The sequence below is a fragment of the Chiloscyllium punctatum genome, chromosome 38 (assembly GCF_047496795.1).
Source record: "Chiloscyllium punctatum isolate Juve2018m chromosome 38, sChiPun1.3, whole genome shotgun sequence".
In the NCBI taxonomy this organism is placed as follows: Eukaryota; Metazoa; Chordata; class Chondrichthyes; order Orectolobiformes; family Hemiscylliidae; genus Chiloscyllium; species Chiloscyllium punctatum.
In genome coordinates this window covers 41,479,602-41,492,651 of record NC_092776.1, presented here as the reverse complement: position 1 = coordinate 41,492,651, position 13,050 = coordinate 41,479,602, and the positions used below count along the sequence as shown (strand labels likewise).

The following is a 13,050-nucleotide window of genomic DNA, read 5'->3' as shown; positions in this document are numbered from 1 at the left end:
ATGGCCACCAGCCACACATACCCTTGTCCAACCTGTTGGCATCCAAGAATTGCCAACCCCTCTTCACCATTATGTCACCTCTCCAATCCACTTATGGGCTGTTTGTGAAGCACAGACTAACATTACAGGGTGGACCAGAAATGAGCATGAAAGGATTATGGGCATGGACAGGAACCAATCACATGGATTAGACCAGTTTAAATCTCAGGGCAGCCAGCAGGCATATAAACGACGCAGTGCCATATTCCTGATGTTGAATTAGGATTTGCCAAACCTCTTGTGCAATCCTGATGTGCCAGCAATTTAACAAATCAGCTAAGTGTTTCATCAGTTTCATACAGTTTATCTCTGAGTGAATTTTCTCATTCTAGCTTACCAAACTCATCTTACTAACTACGCATCTTGCCCCTATGGCACCTACTTGTTGCATTCTCCCATTCACTGTGGGCAGAAGTACTCGTCACTGCCAGGACATGCCCATGTTCCAGTTGTGCACCATGTTAGATGCTGTCAGTCCTGAGCTACCCTGCATGCTTCACAACATTTGACAAAGGAATATCCACGCCTTCGCGTCCTCCTCCCCCAGGACCAGCAGACAACAACCAGCGTTCCCTCTAATTTTCTTTCCGGCAGTGCAAGCCTCCAAGATCCATGTGCAGTAGCGACTTCCAGGACTGGAAGTGAATGTTGTAATCGACGAGTCACCACCGATCATTGGAGCAGCTGCATACACACAACTGCGCAGTTTCAAGGGAATGCTGACCACGACACCTTCACTCTGCCAGCCTGGTCGCTGATTGCTACCCTGGACAATGTAGTGTTGATGATCTGGAGAAGTGCCCAGTAATGCTACCAGGTCAATGATCTTCTCCGCTTTGCGAGGGATGAGTATCATCATCTTTTGTCATTGTACAAAACTTCCCCTGTGGCTCATGGCACGTGATATCTTCTCTCCCTCGCTCCCACCCACCCAATCCCTTCACAGTGCATGGCATCAGCACTGCCCACCCACTCCCTCGGAAGCACCTTATCACCTGCACTGGCACAAACTGCTTTGCCAGGCACTTTCATTTCCTCTCATCGCTCCCTTTGTCTTATTCCAGGAGAAAGCAGCCCAGAAGACAGTAGAGAAAGTCAAGAAGGGAGGCAGGGTGCCCAAATTCAACTCCTCACCCCGGGGTGAGGAGAGGATCCTGGCACTGGCTGGTGTGGGCTGCAACCATTTAAGTGGATATGCCAGATACTGACATCATGGTGGGTTTTCTTTATGATTAATATCCTGAGCACCTGCTGGTAAGCACGTCATTGCCACATGTCCATAGGTGGTCAAGGAAGAAAAGCTCCAGAACTCTGGCATTTGGATGACAGATGGAGACCAAGGACCTGGTCAGCCCCAGGCAGGAGATGATCCAGTGATATGAGTAATTAACAACTTCCACAAACTGCACAAGTAGACACAGCAGCAGCAGACAGCTTTGTCAGAGCGTCCAGGCAAAGTATTCCAAAGGCTGTAGGACTGTAGCAACACAGGAGAGGCAGGACTTGCAAGGTCTGCTGGATAAATACACAAACCGATTGTTCTACATGTTGGTGCTCACCGCCACCAGCCAGGTAACAGGGGAACGAGGAGCCTCCTCATGACGAGACAGGATGGTGCCACTAGGCACTGTATAACCAGACCTCTTGCATAGTCTCCTCTCCGGATACTTCAGCGGTGGCTAGACCTTTCACTTCTACTCTGCCTGCCAGCCTTAGCCCTCTGGGAGTTTGAGCTGAGGAAAGTGTTCCTATCTGTGAGTAGGACCCACACAATGTGTCTGCACCCTTGAAAAACAGAATCCTCCTTGTGGTCACCCTTCACAACTATTATTCCCTCAATGTTACAGCATGCTGTCTCCAAATTCCATAATTCAGTTCACAAATTTACCTTCCACAGAAATGACCCTGATGAACCCCTAACTTCGTGTGGATGAATCCCCCAGGACTGACAATGAACTCGTCTGCCTTGAAAGGATAACCCAATCTGGTGAGACTCACCAGACACTGACGGATCTCGATGCAGCTCCCTGTCTCGTTTCCCATGACGCTCTCAACTGTTTGCACTAGACCCATAGGTCTCAGGGTGGCCCACTCCCCAGAGATACAAACCCCCTGACTTTGATCATCCCAAGTAGCTGACAGACTGGACTCAATGAGGGGGCAGTAAGCCAATGTGTGTCAGATGCCAAGATCCATGGATGGTGGGGGTTGCATGCTATTGCTGTTGTTGACAGGTGGGGCCAGAGGAGCAAGCACTGAGCTGGAGTCACTGACTTTCATGTCACAAATTGTCTCCGTCTAGTTTCTATTCAGCAGGCACAAAAACTGGGAACTCCATATAAACGAAATGTAATTAGATAATGATTGGGCAGAAGATATAAAAGTTTGAATATGCATATGAATAAATTCAAGAACAACTTCCTCCCAGCTGTAATTAGACTTTTGAATGGACCTCTGAAGTTAACGTTTATCTTTCTCTCTCTGCACTTTCTCAGCGACTATAACGCTATACCCTGCAATCTCCTTCGATCTGATGCACTTTGTATGTTATGATCTGCCTGTAGAGCGCACAAAACAACACTGTTCTCTATATCTTGGTTTTCCCAACTTTCTCACCAATGTCTACAGCAGAAGAATGCACCCACGGAATAATATCTAGTGGGACATAAAGTGTCAAACAAGCTGACGGTGTGCTGAGGGTGAAGACTCGTGAAGGTTTTGAAAGAGGAGTGTGAGGTGGCAAGATAAAGATGTACTGCCAAAATTGGGACAGCTGTTTAAGACTAGTCAAGAAACAGTCTGACATCGTCACAGTCGTACAGTTGTCTGTAAGGTATAGTTCCAACACCATGTCGAGGCATGTCGTGTCCCACTGACAGGCCAGGCCAAGCTGAAGTGACAGCACAATAGCATACATTTAGGAAGGAGATATCACATTGATTCTGTGCCCTCTACTGCTACCCTCTCCTCAGCCCATGAATCATACTTCAGATTGAACACCACAGACCTGCTCAGTGACACTCAATTTGGATTCCACCTCGGTCATTCGACTCCGAACCTCATGACAGCTTTGGCTCAGATATGGGCAAAAGAGCTGAATTCTGGATGGCAGATGTGGGAGACTGCCCCCTGACATCATTTCAAATCCTTACCAATGGTTATAGATGCATCATAGCAAGCATCCTAAATGGAATCATCACAGGGTGGTTTGGCAACTGCTCATCCCAAAGCTGCAAGAAATTACAGAGAGTCGTGGACACAGCCCAGTCCATCACATTAACCAGTCTTCCATCCATTGGCCAAGATGGAGGACAGGAAAAATTTCTGGCTGTAACAGGCTGCTCCTTTTTTGAGGCATTTTAGGTGTTGGACTTGATTCCAGGAGCAGCAATTACTGTTTTATATACTGTTGCACTGTTTTGGAACTTTGGAGAAAAAAAAGTCAAAACAACAGTGCTTTTAAAAGGGAGAGGGACAGACAAAGGCAGCACATGGTCAGTGCAGGAGAGAGAGAGAGAGAGAAAGACACCACACTGCTAACTGACACAGCAGTGAACCTGCGCAGGTACTGCCTTTGCTGTTAATTCATGTATCACTGGACACCAGGAAATTTAACAAACAGTGAAATTCACAACTAATCTTGGAGGAACATGTTTTGGAGAGGTCACAGCACAGAAACAGATAAGTTGAATTGTTTTAACTGTGGCCTTGCTGTAAGTCTGCAGTAGTGAGTAGAGTGGGTTCTTTCTTGATTATATATTTATTTGAGATGTCTCTTGATTAAACTTAAAAATATAACCCATATGTATTAAGTTAGTCTGGAGCAGTGTTTTGTAGAGGAATAAGACTGCTATTTTCTGGGTCTGCAGATTGAAAGAAGCAAAAATGGCATTTAGTAGAGTGAAATGCTCTTCTTGTCAGATGTGGGAGTTTAGGGGCTGTTTATATGTCACTGAGGATTATATCTGCAATAAATGCCAATGGTTGCGAATCCTATCAGATGGAATGGTTCAGTTGGAGCGACAGTTAGAGGCAATGAGGAATTTACAAGAGCAAGGGGGTGTGATGGATGGCAGTTATAGAAAGGGAGAAAAGTCGCAGGTACATAGATGGGGTAACTCCAGGAAAGGTAAGAGACGGAGGCAGGTTGTGCAGGAGTCTGCTGTGGCTATCCCCATTTCAAATAAGTATGCTGGTTTGGAAAATGTAGCAAGTGATGGATTCTCAGGGGATTGTAGCACGAACAGCCAAGTTTCTGGTATCGACATTGGCTCTAATGCAATGAAGAGTATGTCATCAGGTTCCAAGAGATCGATTGTGATAGGGGACTCTCTAGTCCAAGGGACAGACAGACATTTCTGTGGCCATCAGCGAAAAATCAGAATGGTGTGCTGCCTCCCTGATGCCAGGATCAAGGATGGCTCAGAGAAGGTACAGAGTATTCTCAGGGGGGAGAGGGCCCAGCAGGAGGTCATTGTGCACACTGGAACCAACAACATAGGAAGGGAAAAGGATGAGATTCTGAAGGGAGTATATGGAGAGTTAGGCAGGAATTTTAAAAAGGAGGTCCTCGAGAGTAGTAATATCTGCATTGGTCCCGGTGCTATGAGCTATTGAGAGCAGGAATAGGAGGATAGAGCAGATGAATGCATAGCTGGGAGCTGGTGTATTGGGAGAAGGATTCACATTTTTGAATCATTGGATTCTCTTCTGGGGTAAAAGTGACCTGTACAAGAAGAACGGATTGCACCTGAATTGAAAGGAGACTAATATACTGGCAGGGAGAGTTGCTGGAGCTGTTCTGGACCGATTTAAACGAGTAAGGGGTGGTGGTGGGGGGGGGGGCGGGTGGAGGTGAGGGGTATGGGACCCAGGAAGATAGTGGGGAAAGAGATCAACCTGAGATGCTACAGCTGGGAAAATAAGTGAGTCAAACAGTCCGGGCAGGCAGGGACAAAGCAGAGAACAAAGTAGGACTGATAAATTAAACTGCATTTATTTTAATGCAAAGGGCCTAACAGGAAAGGCAGATGAACTCAGGGCATGGTCAGGAACAAGGTATTGGGATATCATAGCAAGTACAGAGACATGGCTCAGGGATGGACAGGACTGGCAGCTTAATGTTCCAGGATACAAATGCTACAGGAAGGATAGAAAGGGAGGCAAGAAAGGAGGGGGAGTGGCGTTTTTGATAAGGAATAGCATTACAGCTAGTGACGGGGACATGAGATACCTTTGGTAAATAGAATTAAGGAGAATCCAAAGGGTTTTTATAAATACATTAAGGACATCAGAGTAATTAGGAAGAGAATAGGACCACTCAAAGATCAGCAAGGCAACCTTTGTGTGGAGTCGCAGGAGATGGGGCAGACACTAAATGAGTGCTTTGCATCGGTGTTTACTGTGGAGAAGAACATGACGATATATAATGCAAGGAAATAGATAGTGACATCTTGAAAAATATCCATATTACAGAGGAGGAAGTGCTGGATGTCTTGAAATGCATGAAAGTGGATGAATCCCCAGGATCTGATCAGGTGTACTCTTGAACTCTGTGGGAAGCTAGAGAAGTGATTGCTGAGCCTCTTACTGAGATATTTGTATCATCGATAGTCACAGGTGAGGTACCGGAAGACTGGAGGTTGGCTAACGTGGTGCTACTATTTAAGAAAGGTGATAAGGACAAGCCAGGGAACTATAGACCAGTGAGCCTGATGTCATGGTGGGCAAGTTGTTGGAGGGAAGCCTAAGGGAGAGGATGTACATGTATTTGGAAAGGCAAGGACTGATTAGGGATTGTCAACATGGCTTTGTGCATGGGAAATCATGTCTCACAAACTTGATTGAGTTTTTTGAAGAAGTAACAAAGAGAATTGATGAGGGCAGAACAGTAGATGTGATCTATATGGACTTCAGTAAGGCGTTCGACAAGGGTCCCCATGGGAGACTGGATAGCAAGGTTAGATCGTATGAAATACAGGGAGAATTAGCCATTTGGATTCAGAACTGTCTCAAAGGTAAAAGACTGGGTGTGGTGGTGGAGGTTGTTTTTCAGACTGGAGGCCTATGACCAGTGGAGTACCACAGGATTGGTGCTGGGTCCACTACTTTTCATCATTTATATAAATGATTTGGATGTGAGCATAAGAGGTATCATTAGGAAGTTTGCAGATGACACCAAAATTGGAGGTAAAGTGGACAGCAAAGAAGGTTACCTTGGATTACAACAGGATCTTGATCAGATGGGCCAATGGGCTGAGGAGTGGCAGTTGGAGTCTAATTTCAATAAATGTGAGGTGCTGCATTTTCGGAAAGCAAATCTTATCAAGACTTATACCCTTAATGGTAAGTCCTAGGGATTGTTGCTGAACAAAGAGACCTTGGAGTGCAGGTTCATAGCTCCTTGAAAGTGCAGTCGCAGGTGGCTAGGATAATGAAGAAGGCATTTGGTATGTTTTCCTTTATTGGTCAGAGTATTGAGTACAGGATTTGGGAGGTCATGTTGCAGGAATACAAGACATTCGTGAGGCCATTTTTGGAACGTCGCATGCAATTCTGCTACCTTTCTATCGGAATAATGTTGTGAAACCTGAAAGGTTTCAGAAAAGATTTACAAGGATGTTTCCAGACTTGGAGGATTTGAGCTATAGGGAGAGTTTGAATAGGCTGGGGCTGTTTTCCCGTTAGCTTCGGAGGCTGATGAGTGACCTTATAGAGGTTTACAAAATCATGAGGGGCATGGATAGGATAAATAGACAAGGCCTTTTCCCTGGGATGGGGAGTCCATAACTAGATTGCATAGGTTTACAGTGAGAGGGGAAAGATATAAAAGAGACCTAAGGGGCAACTTTTTCACACAGAGGGTGGTACATGTATGAAATGAGCTGCCAGAGGAAGTGGTGGAGGCTGGTACAATTGCAACATTTAAAAGACATCTGGATGGGTACATGAATAGGAAGGGTTTGGTGGGATATGGGCCGGGTGCTGGCAGGTGGGACTTGATTGGGTTGGGGCATCTGTTCGGCATGGACAAGTTGGACCGAAGGGTCTGTTTCCATGCTGTACATCTCTATGACTCCTTGACTCTCTGACTCCATCAATACTTCCCACTACCTCAGGAAATCAATCAACACAATCAAAGACCCCTCCCACTCTGGTTATACTCTCTTCCACCCTTTTCCATCAGGCAGAAGATATAAAAGTTTAACTACACATAGAGGAGGAGAAAGTGAGGACTGCAGATGCTGGAGTACCAGAGTTGAAAAATGTGGTGCTGGAAAAACACAGCAGGCCAGGCAGCATCCAACGAGCAGGAGAATCGACGTTTCGGGCGTAAGCCCTTCTTCAGGAATGAGGCTGGTGTGCTAAGCGGGTTGAGATAAAAGGTGGGGGAAGGGAATGTGGGGGAGGGACACTGGGAATACGATAGGGGGAAGGAGGTGAGGGTGAGGGTGATAGGTCGGAGAGGGGGTGGGGACGGAGAGATCGGGAAGAAGATTCAGGTCAAGAGGGCAGTGCTGAATCCAAGGGTTGGGACTGAGATAAGGTGGGGGGAGGGGAAATGAGGAAGCTGGAGAAATCTACATTCATCCCGTGTGGTTGGAGGGTTCCTAGGCAGAAGATGAGGCGCTTTTCCTCCAGGCATCGTGTGGCCAGGGTCTGGTGATGGAGGAGGCCAAGGACCTGCATGTCATTGGCAGAGTGGGAGGGGGAGTTAAAGTGTTCAGCCACGGGCGGATGGGTTGGTTGGTGCGGGTGTCCCAGAGGTGTTCCCTGAAAACTACATATAGATTCAAGAACAGCTTCCTCCCAGCTGTAATCAGACTTTTGAATGGACCTCTCAAAAGTTAACATTTATCTTTTTCTCTCTGCACTTTCTCAGCAGCTGTAAAACTATGTTCTGCAATCTTCTTCGGTCTGATGCACTTTGTACGGTATGATCTGCCTGTAGAGCGCACAAAACAACACTTTTCTCTGTGTCTTGGTATATTTGACAGCAATAAATCAAATCAAACCAAATTAAAGTTTTGTCAGGATATGGTTTCAAGGAGTCCAAGCAAACTGGAATCAAGGGCATTGGGGGGAAAAAAGTCTCCACTGGTTAGAGTCATTTCTTGCACACAGGAAGATGTGATTGTTATAGATCAGCCATCTCGGATCTAGATCCAGGAGTTCTTCAGGATAGTTTTCTCGGCCTAAACATCATCCATTGTTTCACTAATGACCTTCCCTCCATCATCAGGTCAAATGTTGTTCGCTAATGATGCACAAAGTTCAGAACTCCTCGCAACTCCTGAGATATTGAAGCAGTCCATGTTGAAACACAACAAGAACTGGGCAATATCCAAGTCTGAGCTGACAGATGGCAACTAACATTCAGGCAACATTAGTGCCACTTAATGGCTATTTCTTATAAAATAGAATTTAAACATCATCCCTTGACATTCAATCACATTAGTATCATGAATCCCCAACTAACAATACCCTGGAGATTACCATTGACCAAACAATTAAAGTGGCCAGCCATATTAATATTGTGATTGCAAGAACAGTTCAGATACTAGAAATCCTGCATCAATTAACTCACCTCTGACTCCCCAAAGGCACAAGTCAGAAGTCTGATGGAATACTTCCCACTCGCCTGGATGAGCACAATCTCAATAACACTCAAACAGCTTGGTACCATCCAGAACACAACAACACAAATGATTGTCACCAAATCCACAGACATTCACTCCCTCCGTTACTGCTGCTTAAAATACACTGCAATAACTCACCAAGCCTCCTCTGAGAGCAGCTTGCAAACCCATAGCTACTTCCATTTGGAAGGACAAGTGCAGCAGATACATGGGAACACCACCTCCTGAAATTTCCCCACTAAGCCACTGTTATGGACCAGACCCAACCCCCTCAAAAAATATGAAGATAGTCTCGACCCTACCCTTTTCTTATTTTATAGGTAAGTGTAAGGCATTGTTTTCCTGTTGCAATTTGATTGGTCAAACTACCAGGCTTGAAACAAAACACACTTTGTTCATACACTTTAATAAAACACAGACAAAATAGAAATAAAATAATTGGCTCAACTGCAACTCTATTGAAATGCTTAAGAAAATAATAAATACTAACTATTACAAATTAACTGTTCCAATAACGTAACACCCCATTAACACACCCTTGGGAATGTGTAATTCAGTCAAATGTATTGTCTCACATTCAATTCTAGCAGTAGGATGAGAACCCCAGCTTTCAGCTGTAACAGAGAGAGGAGTAAGAGCTACCACATTCAGGTTCAAGGCACCAGCAATCGCTACTGAAGGCTAAAACTAAAAAAAATCCTGATTCTGTGGGAGCTTGACCCCACCCATTCAGGCTGCTTCTATTGTTCCAACTTTAAAAAAGAAACTGCAAGGCTCCTTAAGCTGTTTAGTGGCTCGAGCAGTCTGCTCAGTGCCTCTGTCACAGTCTTTCTTCATAAAAAACCAGGACAGAATACACCTCTTAAGTCCATAATATCATCACATCATTCACCATCCTGACTTAGAAATATATCAGCATTCCTTCAGTGTCACTAGGTCAAAATCATGGAATTCTCTCCTGAACAGTATTGTGAGTTTACCTACAGCACATGGACCACAATGGTTCAAGAAGGCAACTTATCATCTTCTCAAGGGCAACTAGGGATGGGCAATAAAATCAGTGGTGAGCCACTTTCTTGAATTGCTGTAGTTCGTGTGGTGCAGGTACACCCCTCATACTGTTAAGAAGCAAGTTGCAGGATTTGTACCTCGCAACATCAAAGAACAACGATATAGTTTCAAGTCAGGATGGTGAGTGACTTGGGGGATTGTCAGGTTGCAGTGTTACTGTTCATCTGTCCTGGTCTATCGACATGGGTTATGGATTTGGAAGGTGCTGTCAAAGGAGCCGAGGTAAGCTATTGCAGTGCATCCTGTAGATGGTGTGCACTGGCTCCTCAATGTACCAATAGTGGAGGGAGTGAATTTTTCAGATTTTGGATGAGGTAGTGGGAAGAAGAAGATGGGGGATTAGGGACGGTGGTTGATTGGTTTGACTGCTCATCCTGAGGAATACTTAAAGATTTCTCAGATAGCCAGATACTTAGGTCCAGGAGTTTGGCATTAAGACACTTGCCTCCTGAATCCACCAAGTTTCTTGCCTTAATGAAACTGCTGGAGACACCAGAAGACCACAGCTAAAAAACAAAATGAACTGAATGACCATAAGCCTTTTTCATTATTAAATCTGCATCAGATTGATTGCTTGCTCACTTTACAGGCTCAGACAGAGCTGGAAGTGGATGGTTAGAGTCAGGTTTAGGGACAAGAAGCATAGTTTTCAGACTAACCCAAACTTGCCTTATTTCTTTAAAGTTCAAGATCCCATTCCCAGACTATTCCCACTTTAGAACCTCTCACGCGTGGCCCACAAATTTCCAGCTTTTTCAGATACCCAGTTGGCCTATATGTACATAATCCAAAATTTGCATTATGAAGAGGTTCTTACACAAAGTTATACAAAATGATTTTATACTCAGGGCTCTACATGTATGGAGGAAAAATAAAGCCATACATAAATTCCACCAAGAATCTCAAAATCATACCTCAATGTCTGGTCTGTCTTCAGGCTTTTCCTGCTGCATTTGATCGAGAAGGCTACTTAATTCTTGGCTGAGGTTTGGTTCTAACTCTGGCTCTATCACAAACTCAGCTGCAGCAGCTAGCGTAGCCCCCAAAGAATAGACGTGAGCCTGAAAATATTAAGAACATGCATAGAAAAGTTACAGTGTTACAATATTTGTTGGATATCCTGGTACATTAAAATATATGCACTATATAATGTAACTCTCACAACGTTCCAGCTGTTATCTCAGCAAAAATAAATGACATTGTTTCAGGTTAATGTTACATTTATTGCTGAACAAAATGTTTTTTGGACAAAAAATATAGTCATTTCATTTGAAATCAAGTAGCACTTGATACGATAGGCACCTTAAAAAATAGGAATTACGTTTTCTGGAGAACTTAGTAAGGAATTATATTATTTAGCACTAGTCCAAATAATAAACTGTGATAATGATTGTATTACAGTAGCACAAAATCCAAAGTTTTTCTCATCGCTGCACTTACAATAATCACCATGACACACAGGTTACCAATGATATGTTATTATTGTTACCTTACAGCACTTCTTCAAATTAAATTTTAACTCAAGCGTGATTGGTGTGGAGCAAAAACATTTCAGAAGACTGTACAGGCAGTCCCAGAGTTGCAAACGGATTCTGTTCTTAAGTCCATTTGCATGTTGATTTGTATGCAAGTCTGAACACAATGCAGGACAATATAAAATATATTCATAAGTACAGGAAATGTACGTTGGATCTTTAAAATGTTTATTAATGCATCCTTTTAATTCAGAAGTATGAGCACTATAAGTCATATGTTTATAAATTGGGGACCCACTGTAAAAAACTATTTAACAAACTAATTTGCATCAAAGTCCCAAAATTTGTAAAATTTGGGTGGGAGTGGAGTAGAAATCTGTACATCTCAACCTTGAATATACATAAGAACACATTCTCGACAGTCCTCTGTAGTAAAGAATTCCATAGGTTCACCACACTCAGAGAGAGAAAGAAATACAGCCAAGTGTGGTTTGGGAGAAGTTATTCTCAGGAAAGAATTCACAGGAAAGGATTACTTTTACTTCATCGTAGAGCCCAAAGGAGCACTGCTGGTCCAGCTGGTCACAGTCGGAAAGGTTACAAACATATCCACATCATTTTTTGAACACAGGTCCTCTTCTGATTGAATTCAGGTGGGAACTGAAGGCCCACTCTTGTTAAAATTTCTGCTTCTATTCCAATGATCTAATTGGAGAAGTGTGTATGCTTCAAGGACCAATTGGATTTTGTGACAGGAGACTCAACTCTAAGATCATACCCCTACTAATCCTCCTACATCCCAGTTAGTTAACTTGCATTTGTAATTTTTATTGTGTGTTCTCCCGGCCTCAATTTGGCTTTTTACATTTATCACAGTTGTGGAATACAATTCACAGAGCAGTGATAAATGCTGGAATATCATATGATAATAGCTGAATTTTACTTGGCTGTTGTTAATCAATGTTATCGATGTCACTCTCACATTAATACATATACTGTGTCATGAACTAGGGACAACAAGGTGAATATTAATTGGGTTAAAATTAAAATGCATGCTAATCTTGAAATAAGTGCTGTAGTCATACTTAATTTCTTCCTGGCATAATGAGATACTTGACAAAGGATGGGCTTTGAAATTGTTAGTTCAGAAGTTGCAACAATAACAGGCTGTGTCAGAATATTATTCACTCTACACAGAACAAGGGAATAAGGAAACAGAAAATAGAGACCAGTTGAGCTATTACAGAAACTAGACCCAATACTGAATGTTGAGATTTCAGAGGCCTGAATGACGTTGGATATTATAACATGAACTAAAACTCTATTATTGAGAAGTTCTTTGGCTAACTGAGCTCAACTAAAATATCCAATTCTTAGTCCACACAGACTCAAGTGTGGTCATCTTTCACCACAGCAATGAAATTATTTAACTTCTAACTCACCATGAGCAATCCCATGCGAGATCTGCCTGTTAAAATATAACTTGACACTGACAACACTGCACCATTTAGTAATGTCAGTACAGGCTAAGTGATTCAGAGAATGTTAATCTATTAATTGGCCTGATCCAAAGATCACATTCATCATTTGTCCAATTGCATAAACAAACAGCTTATATTTCAATGACTAACCAAATACACAAGTCCTAACATGCAACACCAAGGACATTATATTGTGAAACAAGTCAATGGAGTCTAGTATCTACCAGGCCCTGTTAAGACTCCTGTTACAAAGAACAGGGTTTTTTTGTTCTGTCCAGATTTGCATCAAAAGATTGAGATTGCTTTTCATGACGTAAAGGTGGAGGTGATCAGACTTTGTGAGTA

General features: G+C 43.3%; 1 protein-coding gene across 2 annotated transcripts in view; it reads right to left on the bottom strand.

Annotated features, from left to right (window-relative positions):
• Window positions 1–13,050, bottom strand: part of kndc1 (kinase non-catalytic C-lobe domain containing 1) — a 216,175-nt gene that overhangs the window by 117,115 nt on the left and 86,010 nt on the right. For both annotated transcript variants that reach the window (XM_072557681.1, XM_072557680.1), the window contains exon 5: window positions 10,664–10,810. In XM_072557681.1, the coding sequence (XP_072413782.1) occupies window positions 10,664–10,810 (147 nt within the window). The remainder of the gene's footprint in view (window positions 1–10,663; window positions 10,811–13,050) is intronic.